Source organism: Monopterus albus, unplaced genomic scaffold (genome assembly GCF_001952655.1).
Source record: "Monopterus albus unplaced genomic scaffold, M_albus_1.0 scaffold6.1, whole genome shotgun sequence".
NCBI lineage: Eukaryota > Metazoa > Chordata > Actinopteri > Synbranchiformes > Synbranchidae > Monopterus > Monopterus albus.
Genome location: NW_018127886.1, coordinates 6084588 through 6106980, shown reverse-complemented (window position 1 = coordinate 6106980; position 22393 = coordinate 6084588). Strand labels below are relative to the sequence as shown.

General features: G+C 41.9%; 1 protein-coding gene across 12 annotated transcripts in view; it reads right to left on the bottom strand.

Annotated features, from left to right (window-relative positions):
• prdm16 (PR domain containing 16) overlaps positions 1–22393 on the bottom strand; it is a 256337-nt gene that overhangs the window by 13721 nt on the left and 220223 nt on the right. For 6 of the 12 annotated variants that reach the window (XM_020616031.1, XM_020616039.1, XM_020616112.1 and 3 more), the window contains 7 exons: positions 12008–12148; positions 7073–7175; positions 3188–3389; positions 2904–3069; positions 2511–2664; positions 304–1981; positions 48–135 (listed from right to left, as the gene is read on the bottom strand). In XM_020616031.1, the coding sequence (XP_020471687.1) occupies positions 48–135; positions 304–1981; positions 2511–2664; positions 2904–3069; positions 3188–3389; positions 7073–7175; positions 12008–12148 (2532 nt within the window). Of the gene's footprint in view, positions 1–47; positions 136–303; positions 1982–2510; positions 2665–2903; positions 3070–3187; positions 3390–7072; positions 7176–8424; positions 8776–12007; positions 12149–22393 lie in introns of those variants that run through there. The other 6 variants (XM_020616049.1, XM_020616066.1, XM_020616059.1 and 3 more) reach the window with 6 other exon arrangements.

The following is a 22393-nucleotide window of genomic DNA, read 5'->3' as shown; positions in this document are numbered from 1 at the left end:
CCAGATTGTCTGCGTGGAGTGTGTATTTACATGTGCTGTAAACCTACCTGTTGATGGAAGAGTGCTGGTGAGGGCCTGAGGAACTTTTCCTTCAGTGCTCCTACAGGGTCGAGTAGCTTCCTCTTTTCCACCCTGCTGGACCAACAACAAGGCAGAGGGTTACGTACCAAGGTCACAGTTCATCTACAGCCAGCAACCACACTCTAACCACCAACCTCTATGTTTTTCAGTGTTCTTCAATGTGTGTACATAAAAAAAACACTGATCAGGGAATGATTTCTGGTCAAATCGGGGCTGAAATACCTGTATATGGGGTCCATAAAGAATGCTGAGGGCTTGGCGTAGTGCAGGGGTGGTGGCTGGTGTGGCTGTGTCTGGGGCTGCTGGTGCTGGATGATGGAGGACTGGTGCAACGACTGGGAATGTGGGTGTGGAAAGCCAGCTTGGGTTTCGTCTTTGATGGAGACCCCCTTTCCAACTCCATAGATGTGGTTCTTTCGATTCTGTGGTTCAGTTGCCACGCCATTATGACCACCTCGGCTCCGGCTGCCAATGCTGAGGTCCAACGGCTGTTCTTCACTGCTAGATATTGCTAAAGGTCCACTACTACTCCCAGTACTACTGTTGGATTTTGAGCGGTTTGTTGGGGTGGGAGGTGCTAACTTGGTCTCCTTGGGCTTTGTGGTGAGATCAAACGGTGACTCTGCTGTGGGAGCAGGAGCTCCCGGGGCACCAGAAACAATCTTGTGCAGCTGCTCGCGAGGTGACTTGGGGTCTGCCTTAAAGAACATGCTAGGATTGAGGGTACCTTGATCAGCACTGAAGGGATAGAGGGAGCTGTGAAAGTTGGGCAAAAACTGGAAGGGAAACATGGAATGGTATGGCAGTGGTCCCATCTTCTTCTCCTGATGAAGACCAATCAAACCTGGACCAAAATATTTCTCAGCAATAGAGGCAATGGCTTTGATGGAATCCGTGGTGGCTGCATTAGCATTTGTTGTGGTGGGTGGGAGGACTTGCTCATCAGGGGGAGGGAAGAAGGAGTGGTGAGATGATGCAGAAGAGAGAAATGGACGATCAATAGCAAGGTTACCCGAACTAGACATGGCTGATATCAATGCACTGCTCGTGTCGTCTAACTGGTGCCCCTCTTGACTTGATATAGCCCCAGATGGCTTCCTTCTTTTACCACTGTGCTCACGTTCACTCTCTCCATCACTCTCCAGGTCAGTACCATCACCTGAAGCAGTACCAGTGGTGGTATCCAAATCTGTCCCGCTTGTGGTATTAACATCTTCAAGGTCACTACCGTCAGACATGTCTGTAATCTTAGATTTTGGCTTGGCTTCTCCACTAGAAGACAAATCCAGTTTGTTTTCTTTCTCTTTGTCTTCTTGACTCAAACTGTTGCCTCCATTACTGTTTGTGGAGCTAACCAAGGACAGTGGAGGGGCATCTAGGGGACTCCGAGGCAGCTTCACCTCCTGACTGCTGCCACCCAGTGGGCTCTTTATCAACGAACTGGCCGGCAATAAAGGTGGTCGTGGATACAGTGATGGGGGGAAGATACCTGGGAAGCCATGTGGGAGTGATGGGAAGCCATGGGGTCCTGGGGAGAAGGGCAAGCCAGCGTGAGGATGAGGTCGGGAGGGAAAGAAGTCAGTGAATCCTAAACCTGACTGGTTTAGACCTGGAAGGTGGGGATGATGAGACTTGGCCTTGGCCATGATGGGGCTGGAGCTCATGGGAATGCCAGGGTTGAACATCCCTGCAGGAGAGCCATAATGGTTTTTGCCCTCACAGAAGCGGCGGTGCTTGTTGAGGGAGGAGGTAGTGCTGAACAACTGCCCACAGTCCTTACACTTGATTTGAGTGCGGCAGTCAGCGTGCATACGCTTGTGGCGGCAGAGGTTGGAGAATTGGGTGTAGGATTTGTGGCACACCTCACCTGGGGGAGCAAAAAGACGCAGCCCATCAGGGCCTGGTTAAACCCATTTTAACACTGTCTCTAACTCTGTATACCAAATCAACAGCAACACATACATCTGAATGTAAAGGGCTGGTCAAGTAGCTGTAGAGACGTAAGGGACTGTTTGAAATCAGTGACTCATTCTGTAAATCGAACCCGCCAAACAATTACAAAACAAATGCAAGACAATTACTTCAAAGAGAGCAAAAGGTCTCTGATACATCATTTAAAATTGTGTATCAGTTTTCTTGTGTTATTATTATAAAATAGTCCGCAATAATTTAATGTATGGGTAATAATGTTTTGTTAAAAGAAACAGGTGAACAGGTCAAAAATATTATTTGCAGTATATAATTAATAGCAAAACAAATATGATCTCTGGACGTGTGCTTGGTTCTGAAGATGCAAACAGAATCATAAAGCTAGTTTTGCTGGAGAAGAAAGAGACTGCATGGCAGAGAATTAGGTAGGGTAGAATGAAGAGAGATCAGTGTACTAGTAAGGAGTAAGATGGTGACTAATGTCCAAAGCTCTGACTTACAGATAAAAGGTTTGACACTGCTGTGGATGTGTTTATGCTGTTTGAGGCCTGATGAAGTGGCAAAGGTCTTGCCACATTCAGGACATGTGTGAGCACGTGCCCCCACATGCTGGGAGCGGATGTGGCGCTGAAGGTTGCTGGGATCTGTGAACACCTGAAATTTGAAATAAGCATATAAAAGTACAATTTACAGCATAATTAACAATGCAGTTGTCCTGTTTTGTATGGGACTGTTAATGAAAATATACAGTTTTCATTGCGTTAATATGTATAAGGTATGCTTTGATATCAGAGTTACTAAATATGTCCAGTACCATTATGAATGAAGCCTAATTACCAGAGTAGCAGAATTTCTGAAGCAGAAAAAGCCTGTGTGTCCTGTGCACAACTTACGTGCCGGGTATGCTGTACCTTATCACAGTTTTCACACTCAAAGCGCTTGCCACTGTCATGTGACATCTGGTGACGGATGAGGTTGGACTTCCAGTTGAAGGCTTTGGGGCACTGGTCACACTTGTATTCCCTCTCCTCTGTGTGGACTATCATGTGTTGGCCCAAGCTTCAATGAGAGCAAGAGAGTTCATCAGTGAATCATAAGATAAGTGGCTATGTGTTGACTGTGTCTGTCTTTTTAAATAGTGAAATGTTTTAGAAATTCTAATCAAGCGTCTGTATACCTGTACTCATTTGGGAAGATCTTCTCACAGTCTTTGCACTCATGGACAGGCTCATCACTGTCCTCACGTTCTTGTTTGAAGTCCTCTCTCAGTGTGTCAAAGATGGAGCCAGCACTAGAGCAGGAATACTTCTGGTGCCGCCGTAGCTCCAGCGCTGAGGAGAACAGCTCATCGCAGCCTTCACAGCGGTACATCTGCTCATCTGCTCATGCACACAAAAACACAGATTTGTTTAGCACCACACAATTAAGCTCACTGACATACAGTGTAATATCCACTGAAATCCACCTGAGCTGTGCGAAGAAAGCATTTACAAACTGTTTGATATGAATAATAAATGTTTAAATGTTTGAGATGAGTGAAACAACAATATAAATGTACAAAATCCTTACTGATTCCCACTGTCAAAACTGTTTTCCAGTTGTGTTTTAAAAATCCTCCCCACAGATTGTGTTGCAGTTTCAAACAATAGACTATCTTACATAAAAAAGCAGCTTTTTTTACAAGCACATATTAATCAACATAAAATTTAGCTCAATTTAAAAAAGTCCACACAAATAAAAGAAAATGTGAAAACTTTGAGTAACATTCTCCAATTTTATCTTCACATCAACTAATTGTAGCTTCTCTTACCATGTTCTTATTAATATTATTAGGTGCAAATGAGACCTCTGACAATTTACATCATTAATGGATGACATTTTACTGTGCCTACTGGCTTTAATGTATGTAAAAAATGAATGAGCGAGTGCTTGTTTCTTGCAGGTTGCATCTTCACAGAGATGCAAAACCAAGTATCCAGTTGCACATAAGAACAGGTGATGGTATTAAATAAGGACAAAAGTCAATTAACAATCTGTGTGTTAGTTACAGCTAAATAGACTTCAAACGGTAAAAGCAACAAACCTGCAATTGACATTCACATAAAAGGGGAATCAATTAGCAGTGAGATATAACCTTCATTAACACAGTTAATTGCTTGTTAAAGCAAGTGTTTGCATGAGACCATAGCTGTAATAGCACACAGGGGAAACAATAGGGGCTGGTCTTCCCCTTCCGTGTTGATAACCTTTACAATACTTCTCACCACCAAGGTCAAATACATAAAACTTGAGCCAGCCTTTTCAATAGCAAGTTCCTGAGTCAGATGCCAAGTTCAACAGATCAGGGGAAAGCCTGCAGGGGTGTCTACGCACGGGCATAAATGTGTATGTGTGAGTATGTGCACATGCTTATGTGAACATTTTCCAAAAAGAATGAGCCACAAGGACCAGAGGTAAGCTGGGGCACAGTGGCGCCAACCCCATGGTGGTTTCAGTGCCAACCTGCCATCTTTGCCATGACCCAAGCAGCCAATGCCTGAATCAGGTCCCCAGGTGTCCCAGCATGCCATGCACGCCCATCCATCATTTCAGGCTGGACTCAATGAGTTTATCCAAAATGACTTACACTGCATGGCTCACCTGTTTTCTACTGCATGTGACCGTTTATCCAGCTGGAACTTCTTGGACACATTAAAAGGGCATTAGTGTAGCAACATCAATGTGTATAACCTTGGGGAGAAGGATAAATGACCTTCTGGTCAATGGGCCATTACGCTGAACTCAAATGCTAAACTAACTGGCTCACTTTGACATCGGTGTGCACATATATCACAGAGTGGTATATGTAAGAAAGGCTTTGTTTGTCATCTTTGAAAGGGAAACAAAGAGCTGGCTCATAATAACTGCAGTGAACTCTGCTGAATTTAACATATGGAAATGTGTGTGGGCATAACAAAAGTACTGGAAAACCCCTCTTCCAACATGGATCCTGAGAAATCCTGGCTGGATCCATGTAAGGTGCTTGTGTGTGTGCATAGGCGTGCCTGCATATTTTCAGTTAGTCTGGTCTGGGCGGGTGGGGTGGAGGGGTTATAAAGGGGAGACTAATAGCTCTCTGGGAGACGGAGGGAAGCACAATTATGTGCAGTTTAGCAGCTAATCTGGGAGCATGGGTGAGGTCTCAGGGGACTCCTCAAGTCCTCTACTTCAAATTCCGTCTCCGATAAGCTAGATACAGAGAGCAGGGCTGCACTGCCAAGCTCCCACTCAGTCCTGCTACCTTTCTCTCTCACTCACACAAATACATGGAGACAAGCACAAAAGCAGACACTTTCATCCCTATATGTGGACTGTCACTGTCTCACCTCTGTTTTTTTCAGTCTCTCTCACTCACAAATAAACATCCTCAAACAGCAGATGAACTTTAATGCACACGCTCCTAGAACACGCCAGTCCGCTTCTTTCCAATACCGAAGCCTTCTGTTTCTTTTTCGCGGAGACCTGTGCATAAACTGTGCATCATGCACGGGGGAAACTGGTGAACATCTTGCTCCACCTCCACCATCTTATAAGCAATGACAAAAAAGAGTAATCTCGTTTCCATCCGTGGACTGGAAACACAACAGCACGACCATACCTGACAACAACGTGTCACCACATTAAATCCAAGATGTTTTAAAGAAATACAAGGGAACTGCAGCCTCCTTTTCCGCTTAAGTGAACTTAAAAAGAAGAGCCCAGACTAACAGTGAACAGCTGTCCAAGTTAGATTATAAGATAAAAATATTGTGCATATTCAGCCTGACATGGATGGACGGTTGAAAGGCGGTGAATGCACCGAGTCGGGTTACGCGCTCAGAAGGGAGACGAGTGGGTGAGACCACCTAAAAATGTGACGCACTTTGAAATGTGAGCCAATTTGCCTACAACAATGTACAGCAAAATGTAGCGGAGCACTGAACGCACACGACCTGGCGACTGTTAGAGCTGAAAGCAGGAATCCAACAGGAACACACAGAAATTCATCTGGAAGACACGTTTTTCCTCAGCACCAATTTCCATTCACTTACTCTTCAACTAGAAAGGTGCGCGAAAAGACACCTGCATTATAAAAGCAAACTTCGGGCTCCCGTGACGTTTATTAGCGAACCCATTTTACAGTATGTCCGTTTAAACCGGAATACTATAAGTTGATCCACATTTTCTAAAAACTCGAACCAAGGCCAGATTCCCGGGGGCATCACTTCACTAAACGCATGAGTCAGTGACTTTGATAGACTAACGGGCCTAGATTATCCAAATGGCCACTAGAACGAACACAAACGCTTAGGCTGAATTGCTGGTGATAAATCAGACTTGATCTGACAATAACAAGATATTGTAGCGTCCCGCAGGACACAAGGAAGACAACCGGTTACTGTTGGCCGTAACCACGCCAAAACAACAGCCCAACAACACCAAGAAAAAAAATTAACAACCTGCTAACTCCCTCTGTAGCTCAAATCCCCTCCACCCTTCTCTCCCTCCCGCTCTCACACCTCTTAACCCCTGAAGCTCCACACCCATCAAGGAACCATAACAATTTAGAACATCATAACATGCCAAGTGAAGGATCTCTACAATATTATTAGATTCTTCTTTATCCGATGTGATATAGAAATTCTAAACTGGCAGCTTCAAGGCCACAAGTGCTCATTGTAATGTGTGTTTTCCGTTAACAGAGAATTTATCCTTACTTAACATGGAATATGACAAGTGCCAACAGTGTTTGAGGCAAAGATGCGCACATTTCAGAGCAGACTCTTAGGAGGAGCCTATTTTAAATGACAGCTCCAAAAGGGCCTTCTACCTGATGCTCTAATGTGGGATTTAATCCCATCCTGGAAAATTTTGTATTCAAATAATTCATATTTCTTGTGGGGAAAAAATACTTGTGGGGAGAGAATATGCATATTCGTTCCGTCACATCACGGGGTTACGGAGTGTGCTCGCAGCAAAAGCAGCACAGGATGCAGGTTGCAGTTTGTTTAAAATGTGCGCTAATGACGCGCATTAATCTTACCTTGTAAGTTAGGTGCCATGGATCCCTCGGGAAAAATACCGTCCTTCATATACACTAAAAGCTCCTCCCCTGCTTCAATGTCCCGGACAGCTTTATAATAAATCTGAGGAGAGAGAGAGAGAGAAAGAGAGAGGGGGACTTTAACTTAGGGTCAAAATGGAATTAATAGCCTAAATCTGGGCCCCCACATATTTATTATCGCAGTAAAAGGACTGGACTAATGTTTGAACTGATGCTATTAGCATATTAATCTGTTATTAAGAAAATAAACCACCAGCAATAGGCTACCTAAAATAAGATCATCTAGGCTGCCACTGAAAGACAATATGTTTAGCAGAGATGCTCACTACATTTCCAAATGTATTTAAATACTGGTCGTCAGAGGTTATTTTATTTTATGACACACGGTGGTTTATTTTATTCCACATGTACTCAAACTCTGCAAAGTAAACAAAACGAATATAGCTCTCTTTTTTTTACAAATCACACAAATAAAACACAAATTAGAAAGGCTGCGTTCTTTCAAAAATAATTACTCAACATTCAAACAAAGAAAGTGCAGAGGAAAACCAGAAATGCTGCTGTAATAAATCGGAACAGTCTGAAAATAAAGTGGAGAGTGTAACAAAAATAAACATCGAACAGCTCGAGGTGCCTTCGTGCGTTTTTTAATTTACAGCTGCAACAGTTCGGGAAATGCCGATTATTTATCTGCATAAAACAACCCATTTGATTGAGGCCATTTAAATGACTCGATCGGGCATTAATTATTACTGGATTGTGAGGTTTTTGGTATGAATAAAGACAAGGACAACGGAGAAAACAGGAATAAATGTATGGCAAAATCCGAGGCCGAGTCCAGGCCTTAACCTGTTTCTATCCAACACTTAGAAAACGGTGGGCCAAACTAAACTTACACTTACAGGCTAAAGAAACTTCATTAATCTGGGTCACAATTAGTAGTTTTACAATGAAAAATATTCCACCTTCTTGCATCCCAGTGAACCACACCGCAACCAACCACTTCGACCTGACAGAAGGTGTGATGTCTGAACACCTGAGGGCGCTCTGCACCAATCCAACGATGCCACCACAACAAGGAAAGCAGAGCACACTCATTCATGAGTCGTGCACACAAACACACAGAAACGCTGCTGAAACTAACTTTCAGGACTTGGAGCTCTTAAGACGAGACCGGAAACAAGCGCCCAAATCAATGAAATATTGTACATAGGCTTTTGCATATGTTGCATTATTATTATTATCATTATTGTTATTATTATTATTAACAGCAACTAATACCAACAATAACAGGTAGGCTAAATACTGTTTCTAGTCTTTTTGGACCTGACCTTTCTTTTCTCCGTGAGACGGAAGAGTTGAGAAAGTTGCGCGGCGCTACGGAGAGCCTCCAGCTGCAGTAGCACTTCAGTCCCGGTGGAGTTGACGACACAGCCCATAGTAGATCTACCTGAGAGTGAGCGGGGCGCGGGAGCGGACAGGGCCGGGGAGAGGAGACTACGGAGCGGCCGGGCGCGCTGCGAACGGTCGGTGATCGTTTCCTCTGGCTGGATGAAGCCCGACGCTCCTCTACTGGGCTACTCTCTGATCTAGTCAGTGAGCGCGTCTTTGATGAGGAGGATGATGATGATGAGTCTCTCTCTCTATCCCTCTCTCTCTCTTCCTCTCATTAGTGATTCCCTGTTGCCCCTTGGTGCTCTTTCGGTACCCCGTCGGCCACTCCTCCTCATCTTATCTCCAGCCAAAAGGATTGAGGGATCTGCGGCGCAGACCCCTCCCCACATCTCCGATCCCAGCCGCCGCTTTGCCCGCCTGATAAATCTATTATTGATGTAAATAATGGATAAAGCAGCCTGACAGACTTGCACTTACCATATGAGCCACTCTGTCACTCTCAGACACATTCATATTGCCCGGACAAACACGAACAGATAAGCCCAGAAAATGTATCAATAGGCCCACGGGTAATGTTACTTAACTTTAGTTCGAAATGCAGTAACATGATTTCTTTCAGTTTCTTCCAGCCTGGCCTAAAAATAACCACTAACAATGGGAGAAATTTATTTAAACTCTGAGGTCAAGTTTGGTTTAAACGGGGTCAGAATTGTAACTGGAACAATAAGATGATTTAACACAACGTGTAAAACTGAAAATATCTTTTAAAACATTGATTAAATAGTTCAATTACTATCATTTATTAACATTAATATTTGATGTTTTGTAGCAAAAAAAAAAAAAACATTCTATGAGATACCGATGTGGTTCTTGGAAAAAAAACACACTTGAAAAAATGTATAAAGGACAAAAAGTATCAATAACCTGTTTATTTACCTAGACAATTTGTTATATGCAATATTGCATGGAATTAGTTTATTTCATAAAATAGCTTAATTAGTGATATTTATGACAGTTTCCTCATCTGATGACCTGATTATGGAGCAGCATACACTACATATTTTTATCTTTTCAATGAATAAACCAGTTAATAAATAAATTTTAATTACATTCCTAATTAACAGTGTTTGCAGCATTTTGAATCTATGTTTCTGTGTGTGTGTCTTCTACAGTGAGGCCCGCACACTCAGACCCGTCTTGACCTCTTCCCAACTCTGTCCAGTGTTCAGGGGACAGATGCCTCATCGATCAATGCCAGCCGCAGGGCCCGCAATGCTCTCCTGCTGAGGCCTCATATACACCCACCCACCAACACATGCACACACAACAGTGTCTATTTATTGATAGATCCACTGGGGGTAGAAGTGCACATCAAACAGCACCACCACAAAAAACAAAAGATGAAGGACTGGTGGATAAGGTTCATCTTCTCTTCACACACACACACACACACACACACACAGCACCCGTCGCACTCTCTTAGTCATTTCCTTCATTACATGCAACTTGGCCTTAGAAACACTGGCTGGGCCCACTTAGGCACCAGTGCTGGGTGATAGTTGGCATTCAAAACAAATGGGAAATATTTCATTTGGATACACACATATAAACTCACACATGCACTTACACACACAAACACACACTCACATTGGAAACTTCATGTGCCTTGTTTGGTTTGGCCATTATTTAAGAAACCTGAATATTGCATTAGGATGAAATTGCAGGCAGGATTAAGTGAGAGCAGTTGCTGGAAATGCGTGTGTGTGCACTTGTGCGTGCATGTCAGGACCAACTGAGAACAACAGAAAAATGCAGATGTGTACACGACACATTTCTGACAGACACTAGAAAAACGTGAAAACCAACAACCCACCTAAACAAACCGTTTCCGTAGAACTGTGTGCACTTGATGTATATGGAACAAAAGCAGTATATAGAACAGTGCCAAACTACTGCGTTATCATAAATATCTAAATTATTTATGCTCATATATATGTTTATTCATCTTACATCATTAATAGCAAACAAATTATCCACTTGTTTTTTAAAAGGTTACTCCCTGCATTTGAATTTGCCCCATGTGCACACATTTCCATAAACTCATGCACTGTAGATGCTGAAAAATAAACCTGAATAGTCTGTTAAATTATACATTTTAGCACTGAGTGGCTGTGTGTCGTGTTTGTTAATACTAAATGTTAGGGTCATACCTGTGAGCCAGTACGCCAAGCAACTGCTCAGGCAAACAAAAGCGAGGCCACTTGTTAAGTACAAACAACTGCAAAAGACAGCAAATAGCACCCGTGCACGTGGCCTCTTCTATCCGATAATTCTCCGCAATTTTCGTCGGTGCCATGATTCTTTCTTTGACATTGTGTGGCAGTGGCAGGGGGCACTGATGTGAAAATCTTAAAAGGATTAGGCAGGTTGGTGTTGCCAGCCAATTGGTGCTTGTCAATCTCGGAGGCCCCTGTGTGCTCCCTCTCTTGCTTGGTGCAAGCCCCCTTTCTCTCTATCGGTCAGGCTTAATGACTGAAGCTCAGATGGACACACTAGCTTGTCCCCTCAGTGTGACAGAGTGACAGGTGGCAGATCAAGACATGACGACAGAGAAAGGAGACAAAGACAGCGAGGAACAGGCGGCTAGAGATGGAGACAGGAGGGGAAAAGAGCCATGTAGGCAGGGATTAGGAGACAAATAACAGTGGAGTGACAGGAATGTGGAAACACACAGGCAAGTCACATGGATGCATTTGACTACTGTCACACCTCATGTTATGTTAAAGCATCAATTCATCTTATTCCCTTTTCTTGGTTTGTTTTTCCAGCATTTATTTTCTGAAATTCTACACTTCTTCTATCCCAGTAAGTTGTGAGTTATCATCAGTCCAAACTGAAATGAAATTGAAATGTGTGTGAAATATTGACAGAGTAAAACCACTGGTATTTCACTTGCAGAAATTAGAACAAGATTCAGCAAAGCAAAATAGAAAAAAAAAAAAAAACAGCCTGAGCAGGATAAACAGAGAACTACTGTATGCTAATATATTGCAGGAGAAAGCTGTGGCACACATTGGGTTGAGGTTAGGGCCTAGTTAAGTAGCTGGGGTTTAATGAGCACTGGCTGCCCAGGGATCTTTACAGAGACAGAGGAGATGGGACATAAGAACCAAAAAGAGAGAAACTTCACAGAAGCAGACCCTGCTTTGGATGATGGTTGTTTTCAGGCTTTGGTGTGTCAGGCTATTCTTCTGCCTCTTTACATGGGTCATTTCCAGTAATGGCATAGCCTCAGACCCTTGGTCTCTATTACCACATACATTTTGCCACCACAGTGGTCAGCACAGAGAAAAGACGTGCACACATGTTAACACAGGTGAACCTGGTGTCCACTACTAGCGGATGGGAAGCAATAACAGCCACTCCCCTCTCATCTCTATTTCTTGCTGACAACACGGTGCTGTTTCTTTTATATTTGAACTACAAATTCAGCCAGGACACCTCTGTCATGTCACTCACCTGGTCTCCAGTGAGGTGACAGGCGGCAAGGTTCTGCTCCTCAAACGACAGGGCAGAGCGGATGTATTTGAGCCAGCTGTTGCTGTTCACATCCGGGCCTGTGTCCAGCGCAAACTTGACATTGCCCATGTCGTCCACCACCTGTTGGAAAGTGACAGGTTAGGCAAAAATACATTTATGGCGAACAGTGGGTTATCATCCACTTCTACATTCTACCAAATCACTTCTACATCTGACATTTTCCAAGGAGGTTCTGTACAGTTAAAAATATAACACTTTAAAGGGGAACATCAGGCTTTTCCAGGAGTCTGATGTCACTCAACTTTAAGAAAAATAAAACATTTGAGAAGGTGTAAGGGCCACCTAACCATATCAATCCAGACAACTAGAAAATGAAATAGGGAAGGGAGGAGAAAGGAGGGAGTGAACAAACTGTGGCTTCTTTCACTTGTCTAAAGACTTTCTCTGCCACATATTGATCACCCTGTGTAACCCCTGTACCCCCAGAGACTCTAAGTGTGGGTGTCATGTTACCTGCTTCCACACAGAATGAAGGAGGTTGGCGATAGGGGTAAAGGAGGAAGAGGAGGAGGACAAGAAGAGAAATGGGACTTATTATGGAGTGAAAGGTGAGGGGGAAACCAGGAAGGAGTAACAAAGCTTTGTTTTTCTGAAGAGAAAATGGGACCTTATATTTTACAAAATGAGTAAATAATGGCATATTTTGAAAAACAGAAAAGAAGATATAATTTTATGTTACACAACAATTAGTCCATTTGAGACTGAAAAGACAGTGCATATATTTTAAGTCAGAAGTGTTTTTCTTCCCCTCTTGGCTTTTTTGAGTGCATGTACGTGTATATTGATATATCTGTGTGTGGTGCTGGACAATCTGAAACCCACAGGCTAACCCTCTAACCAAGCTGAGGTTGAAGCTCCAATTTCACCCCGGCGCTGCGTGTGATACTGAGCCTGTGTGAATCCTCTGGGGACAACTGGCCTGAGAAAGAGCAACTCCTCTAATTACAAATCCCAATCAGTCTGGCCTGAGTTCAGCGCTGACCTCTAGCTTGACTCTCTGTGCTCCTAATCACAGTCAAATGTCTGCTGAAGGAAACCGAGGTGTGATGGAGAAGAACCAACAAACCAACTGACATTTTTAGATGTACTGTACAAAGTTCATGAACTTCTCTAACTGGCTGTTTTTCTGCATGCTGGTGTTTTATTCCCAGCTCATAAAGTGTGAATGGCCGTGTTCTTTTTGTCTGCGTGAGCATGTGCAGAAAGTGTATTTTTGTGGGTGGGGGTGCTGGTGCCAAATTTGGTGAGTAAATATGTAAGCGTCTGGTTGGAGGTGTTGAATAATGGCTGTGTGCTTGTTTCTACAAATACGGTAACTGTTTGAGGTACATGCGTGTATGCATGATTGAAGTAATGGCTTGAGGTAACATTAGTGTTGTGCTACTTTTGAGCCAAAGTGTGAGTGCACCCTCTTTACTAACTGTGCCTGCTTTAAAATAACAATAGCTGTTAGTGTCTTGACTAAAAATAATTGATAAAAAAAAATCGAACTACAGTTATGTGTAAAAACTCTGGGCCACAAGCCTGAAGTAAAAATGTAAATGTGGGGAAAAGGAAGTGTTCGTGTAAATCAGATCTTCTTTTGCGTAATTCACGCCGAGATAGTCAGAATGTGCAAGACACTGAAACGTATCCAGTCTTTACACTCCACACCTACTGCTGCTGCCTCCTCTGCTTCCAGTTTACAAGTTGAACACTCAGCTTGATCGAGTGCAGGCCTTTATTTTATGTGTGAAAACAGTCACTGAAGACTAACCAGGCATACTCCCTCAACCACACACACACCTACTACTCCACCCAATCACTTTTCAGCAGGCAGTGGAGTCAGAGCACACTTGTCACGGCATTGCTATGGAGCTGAGACAGGTATTGCATATGTTTTATGAATACATGGACAAAGGTTGAGGTCCAGGTGGAGTCACGGTGGGATTATTCCTTTTCTTTTAGGGGGAAAAGCTGTGGGAAGGGGGGTGGCGAATCTTGAGTCTGCAAAGATTGACGTGTGAATAGTGCTATGCAACCATTTTGAGCATGGTGGTGTTCATTCACACACACGGGTCCCCCTTCTCCTATACACACCCCAGGGTCTGATCGTGGGCTTAATGAGCAGCAGACCTATGTGTGTTGTGCTTTTTTTGCACATGAACATGTGTGCTGTCTGGGAGGCCTTATAACACCCTGTCTTCAGGTGGAAGTCTGATTTATAAGGCTTCAAATGAGGTGCAACAGAGAAGGAGAGCCAGAACAAGCCCACGGCTGATTGTTTGTTTATTTACCTTTTTTTATTCTCTCCTCTCTCCCCTCTCTTTATAGTACGTCACGTGGGTGAGGAGGACCCGGCTGGAAATCATGAGCTCCACGTGCGAAAGGGTTTCAACAAAACAAAGCCAACCTGGTTACTCAAAATTCTCCCCTAAACATTTTCCTCCTAGGTAAAATCAGAGGCTAGAGACAGAAAGTATGACACTAAAAATATCAGGAATGCTGCTTTTATATGAACAAAATGTTGACCTTCTTGCACCGACTCCAGCCACACCTTCATCTCTACAGTAACCTTTCTCATTCTGATTCTGCTCATTTGGACAGATCAACTATTCACTTCCAACCTAATTTACTGATCTTCTGTGTTCTACAGTTAAAGAAGACTTCCAGGTAATTACAAACTGGACTGATGATCACCAGTAATAACAAAATTCTTTTCACTACTTTAATTGCTACAATCTGGGAATGAGGCAAACCTGATTATAATACGTTTGACAGGGCAACACATGCCAGCAGTCAGGTGATCAAACAGGTTTTAAATAAAACCAGTATGTTATTCAAACCTTTAGGGGAAAAATAATGAAGAAGTAGTTCCCAAACTGCCCATTGTAAGCCTCCATCACAGTTTAGGAATCAGTTTCCTGGTTCAGCTTTACCGAACAGCTGCAGTAGTGAATACACAAGAGCTTCTTTGTGCAATGAGTGCTACTGTCTACATTTCAGGGACATCCAATTGTGGTTATAGCTCCAAATAGATCATGTTTAAATAATGTGACTAAACTGTCTACAACCTGTCTGATCAATGCAATGCCTTTCACACTCTGTTGTAGTATTTTTGCCAGGTTATCTCATAAAGTACAGCTTTATTAAACAGTATCTTGGCAAATGATGGTGAAACGTTTGAAAATAAGATAAAAGTTATAATAACAGAAGAGAAATTTTATTTAAAGTCAATAACTCCCCCCCCAAAAAAATTGAATTTATGAGCTTGAGCTATAGTTTTATGCGATTTAAAAAGCATAGAAAATCATTCACATTACGTGTACGCACACACACACACACACACACTCTCAAGCACAGACACAATGGGACTTCAGTGAAAGAGAAGCGGCTCTGAGTGGACAGGATGCAGGGCAAACTCCACAGGAAGCTCTGATAAGAGCACGACACTTATATCGCTCCTCACAACACAAAGGGGAACCTTTGACAGCTAGGAACCTTTAATGGATGTCTCGGCATGCCCTCTCCTCCGCCAGTTATATATGACGGATGTGTGTGGCACACAGGCCTGAATAAGTAGAGGAAAGTTGCTTGTACGGATAGATGTTGGTGACAAGGTACATATTATTTTCTGTTTGACAGAGGGCAGAAAATGGAAATGGCAGCTCAGAGTGCAGTGGTGATTGTGATTCTGATGTGAGATGGAGATATATGTAGACATGCAAGACATAAATGCTAGGTTATTGTGTGGCTCTGGGGACCATATTTATGAAGTGTGATCTTAGTTCCTTGTTGCACTGCCCTGGGTTTCAGTGTGTGAACACACCCTAGTTTGCATGTATTTGTCTACAATTTGTGTAACGGAGTAGCTTTCATAAGATTGTTGTCATTTTCACACTTCCTTTCCTTCCTGTTGAAAAACAGACAAAGATTTGTATTTTATGTTTAGGCACTGAAATCAGTGATTGGTAGTGATTAATGATATTGTGAAGCTTTTTTCATGTCAGAAGGTATCAAGGCAAACAATAAGTCATGACTATACAACTATATGTAAAAGTCTACTAAATTTGCTTTTCTTGGATTCAGGCATGTGACTACTGTATCACATAAAGACAGATAGATAAGCAGACTTAAAAAAAATAATAGCTACCTTAAAGATTTATTTGCACTGAAGGTTTATCTGCCTGTGAAAAACAGGAAATTAGCTCTCTGAACACTGTGAGAGAAGGCCGGATCTCCCCTAATTCACCTACTCATATCCTGGGGAAGTGGCAGACAAAGGAAAACAGGTTGTTTTAAAGAGAAAGAACAAAGACAAATTGCCTTTCAGTGTGGATCTTGCTTTTAATCGATCCAGATCAAGGATACACAACAACCTGTATAAAAACAAAAAAGAGAAATAAGGAAAAAGGGGGTGGGGATGCAATATTACATGTGCTTCCCCTTATAGCTGCTAGGGGGCAGACTGGCATGAAATCTATCCAGGTAGAAGAGCAGATGTGGAAATGAAGCTTCCCTTCCTCTCTGCAGCTGTAGACACATGCATATGCAAAACACAAGACTGTGGTGGTTGTAGACAATCTAAAAATGCCAGGCAGAGTAAGTATTACATGTACACATACACACTTTGTTTTACCCTGAGAAGAGGGCCAGTCACGGAACCAGAGCAGTGACAGTGACAGATTGAGTGGCTGTGAAGGGGGCTGCGGAGCTGGTTGTTAGAAGTGTTGCAAATTAAGGTGCAGGATGACTAACAAGAAATAAAGTGTGTGTGAGAGTGTGTATCCTTTCTGGAAAAGGGTCTGTTTCCAGTTGGGAGGCTCCTTAACATGCACACATGCATATCCCCACAGCCTCCGATGTGTTTGTGCACATTCACACACGTGTCTGTGTGTGTATATATGCATGTGTGTGATGGATGGGGCCCTGCAGAGATGACCCTAGCCTGCCACATCACTCAACAGTCTAAATGAGTCTGTGTCCATCCACATTTCTGTGTATGTGTGTGGAGGTGAGAGGTGGACAGGCACACAAGGGGTCCTGTCAATAAAACTTCTCTTAGAGCAAAAAGGAAAAAGACAGAGAATAAAAGACACAGAGAGAGAGAGATTGTGTACTTTGGCTCTGAGTGAGGATGATGTTAGATGATGGTGAAACAAATGGAGAAGGAATGAAGGGGAAGATGAATATAAATGCACACACAAATCGATTAAATATCTGACTCTTACTGTAACTCTGCATTCATATTAGTAAATCTGGGAGGGATGTGCATAAGTGAACAGTACATGCACATAAAAACCAGGCTTCATTAGATTCTGAGCTTGTGAAACAATGTTAAGAAATGATTCCATAACTGTGGGTGCATATCACCCTTTCTAAACCTGTAAAAACACATGAGAAACTGAGGTCTGTGCAAAAAAACCTGTGTAAACATCTGCGAAATTTGAACATAAATTATATCGCTGATATCTTTAAAGGTTTACTCAGTCTTTGTGTAACTTGTTATACATTCCCAATGTCTTTGTGTGACTGAAATTATTTCTAAAAATACAGCAATTTCACAAACTCAGACATTTACTGATCCTTTTTAAGCCCATACAGTTGAAAGCAGCATACAAAACACAAATAAGCACGCTTCACACACTATGTAAAATGGATGAGGGAGAAACCACACACCAAAATGTAAGAGAGTAGCTCCTTGAAAAGGCATCAGTTCAATTTGGTTAATTCAAAATTGTATTTCCACCCGAGTGTGACATTTTTCAGTCCAGGAAAATTTGGTCTTTTCAGCATTTTGATAGTGAAGTTGACACGATTTGTCAAACACAACTCATTCATTTTCCTTATGGAAATTTTCACATTTAAACAGAGATTTTGTCCTAACAAAATGGTTTGGTGTTACTGCTGCACATCATCACATTAAAGTCCTTCTTTTAGAATTATGCATTTTGTTTCCTCCTCGTCTCTCACTGCCATATCACCTAACTCTGGACTTTTCATGCACGCGCTGCACATTCACAAAAAGACACCAAATTACCTGCAGGATACAATACAAAAACCAAGGGTAATTGTCAAATGTGGAAGCCACTTATTTGTCCAGCTAAATTCAAATTACATTCAAATTTTATTCAGATGTGCTTCTTACAATTCAAATGTGAGAAGTAAGCACTTCAGCTGTCTTAGAGAATTAAATTCTGCTGCTTTTATTAGCAATATACATTTTTAACAATAGGCATCATACCTTTAGGTTACAGGTAAATCTGCCACATTCATACATTTAAATTTCGAATATAAAATATTGGCAGTGGAAATATTTCATCTACAGAGTTAGTAGCAGAGACATGTTCAGGAGGAGTCATACTGTGTGTATAGATTGGGTGTTTAAAAGCAGCACAGCGTGTAAAGCCTGATATTGGGGCAGGTAATAGTACACCTGTGTAGCCACATCTGGCAACCTAACAGCTAAAGCAGAAACAGGCTGTAAATCCCACATACATACATACACTCCCTTTATCAAGGTACACATATTTATTGTTTGTCAAAGGCACACGTGAGTAAAATGCATGTCTGTGTCTTGTGTGCTCGCTAGTAATATGCGTGCAAGGTGTTGGAGTGCGTGTTTGCAGTGAGCTCATGTATGTGTTGTGTCTGTGAAGGTGAGTGAAGCTGTGTTAAAATGTGACTCATTTTATCTGGGCCAGGCAGCCTTCAACATAATTAAAAACCAGGCAGGCAGGCAGGCAGGCCAGAGAGGGCCTGGGGCCTTGTAAAAACCATCTGGGTTGAAGTGTGTGCATGTGTGTCTACTTGCATTGTGAGTGTCAGAATGTGGCCCGCTCACTAACGACCAACTCGCTTCTCTTAAATCAGCGTCTCTACAGTCATCGTCACACAGCTATCATTTGTGGTGAGCGTGCATGTGCCACACTGAAAACAGCACATGAATAGTTCCAGTGTCTTTGTCCCACAGTCACAAAATCATGTTACTGTCAAATGTCATTATGTTTGAGCCATCTATTTTTTCTCTGTATGTGAACACTTGAATGGCAGTTTTCGTGTGGGTGGGAATCTGAGCCTAGATTACATTTTGTCGAATCTCTCCAAAGATAAAGATAATGTAATAACATTTTATTTAGCTCCTGGATAATGTAACAGTGTAATAAGAGGCAAGTATTCACAATGTGCCATGTATTACACAATGCCAATGTAATATCAACTAATATGGATTATTACATTAACAGATTTCATACACTGTTGATAGTCTGATAATTTACCTGGCAGTTATGACTTTATCATTATTTTTGCATTATCACATTGCCAGTATCTACAATATACAAGTTTCTTTCTTTTCCAGTCACATCTGCTTTTAAAATCTACCAGTGGCTATTTTTCAAATTTGGTTTGCTAGTAAGTCCTATTTAAACAATGTGTAGCCAGCGGCTATATACTATACACCTTCACCCTCTCTCTGTTATTTTTAGCATCATGGCCACCTCTGCACCCCTGCAGCGCATGTGAATGCGCATGAGGGTTGCCAGGTTGGGGTAACTTTAAACAGGAAGCGTGCATGCTTTAAAACAAGGGAGGAAGGACCTCGTTAATAAAACGACTTTATGTTATTTACAGCCCTTTGTTAAAAGGCTGGATGATTGTGCGTAATGTGTCTGTGTGCACTTGCACACGTACAGGCACATACTTGTGTACACCACTGTATATGTTCTGTGTGTACATGCAGGTGTGTGTATGTACAGAGAGGTTCCCATGTTATGTCTGTTTTACTGCTGGACAGCCCTTTATAGGCCGAGCTTTATGATATCTATTTAGGGCAATTAGTGAGTAGATATATTGGTTCATTATAGTGAAGCAGGTGCAGTGTAAATGGGAAAATAAAGGAGCAGTATATCAAGGTCACGCACACTGTCGGTGGTGTTTGAAGGCTAACAGCTCGACTTGTGTGTGTGATAAATAGGAGCACAAACACTGAATCGGTCAGAGCCAGACAGAGAAATCATACGATCAAGCAAGAACATTTATCACATTTTAAAATCAGCTGAAATAATTGGTAGCAGGTTTAAGAGAGGAACAAAGAGAGTAACCTGGTTGAATATTAACTGAGAGTGTGTATTTATTGACTGAAAAGAAAGCTCAGTGAGCAAAGTGGTTGTTTATTGGTGCTAGTCAATGCACACAGACACACAAAGCTACAAACACAAAGGCATATACTGAATTACTACAGCACAGATTTTTTTAATGATGTCATGAATTCTTTCTAAATTGTAAAAAAGTGAAACTAGTCCAGAGAAATACATTTATCTAAGCTTTTACACAAAGGGAAGTGGTTTTATATTACTGCAGTAGACAATTTTTTGTTTTGTGCTATTTCACAACAAAAGAAAGAAGGGGAAAAAAGAAAAGAGTAAAAGAAAAGAAACTGGGCAAAAAGGCTCCAAACCAAGAACCTAAACACTTCCAAGACATCCTGGAAAAATAAAACTCAAATATTTACTCAATGAAACATCAAAGTAAGGAGGTTAAAATCAGACCTCCAAATTAATTTATAACGCATATCAGCAATTATCAATCCCTGTTTTCAAAGTTCCCAAATAGTTGGGATAGCAAACAAACATTTCCTGAGCTCAAGAAAATCAGTCACATCTAGTGCATCCATGCCAAGAATAATGGCAACTAATAATGAGGCTAGGAAACTCGCATTGAGCACTGACACAACTTGACCTCCACTCTATCAACTGACATCGGAAGTGAAATACAAAATGAGACAATTCCTGGAACTCTGCAAACAGAAATAGGGAAGTGGTGCTTGGGACAAATTCACAGAGCGTGTAACACTATCAATTACTCGAATAAAGGAGTGTTTTCTTCAGCAATATTTGCTTTGGGACACAATGCAGAATGGTGGAGGGAGAGAGAAGCAGAAGACGGGAGACACAGAAACACAGTGACAAACACTGTTCACTTACAGTCACATCTCTAGTGAGCCAAACCAGACAAGGGTTTCCAGTACTAGAGAAATTTTCCCTCTGCATGTCAGTTCCTTTGCAGCATCAAATCAGTGCTGGCCTCAACATTTACCCCATCCACTACCTCATTGCTTGAATCTCACACAAGCAGACTGACACAAAACAGAAGATGTCACATCTGTCTACAACCAGCTTCTTTAAATTTAATAGTTTGATGGAATGTCATTTTTGGTCCCTGCACTGCAGAACGTTGTAGCGCCTTTGCGTGCTATGAGATCACTGAATTGGCAGGAAAGCGTAGCGCTGAAGAAGAAACAAACTCTGTGAGGTGTAAATTCCACTCAAACTACAGCGAGACAGCAAGAAAGTGACAGACACTCAAACCTTCCCCTTTAGTTTGTCTGTTAGTCTTCCTCTCTCCTTCTCACCCATCATCACTTATTCTCCACCTAAGGGTTTTTGCAGGAGGTTTGAATTTGCAAGCCCAAACCAAGAAAAATGTGAAGTAAACTGGTGGAAAAAAAAGGCATTTCTCATCAGCTGGCCTGGACAGCATGTGGCAGAACCCCTGTGTGGCTGCGGGCCTGAGACTTATTGGAACCATCTGAGCAGAACTCTTCATTTACTGTAACAACCAGACTTTACTTTCTCCTCTCACCACCTCTTCTCTGCTCCTCCTCGCTTGTGGCCAAGGTTCAGTCCTCAATCTCATGACCCGAAATAAAATCATGCGATCTAGAACAGATAAATTTGAAAAAGAGAGCTAAATAAAATATAGTAGCCACATTGGGCTGGTGCCTTCTGGCATTTTAATATATAAAGAGATCCAAATGTGACAGCCTAGTTCTTGGCAGATAAATTTGATGATACAACAGAGTGTTTATTTAACATTTATTTGCTTCTATGGCAAGAAACTGTTAAATGTTAAACTGGGCAGACAGGACAGGGCTGTCTCCCTTACAAAAACTGTAGACTGACAGGTAAAAGCTTGCCAATCTAGCAAATATTAAGGCTGAAAACAATCCATAATACAACTCTATCTTACAGGTTGTCCGTATAACACAAGGGCCTTTTGCATTCAAAAAGAGAAATGTTGCTGTCAGCCCTAGATGAAAGGGACAGATGTTAACTCAGATATAAGACAAATTTATGATATTTTTTCCAACCATCTAACTATATCGATGCTTTATAAATAACCACTGTAGATATATTATAAGAAGATGAAAGTGAAAATTCAAAGATCTAAGACACAGTGTCACTGATTATTGAATATTTTTCCCACAACAAGGTATAAAAGATATTAATCTCTTTCTCCTTTAATAATCCTACCTATAAAAGCAGCACT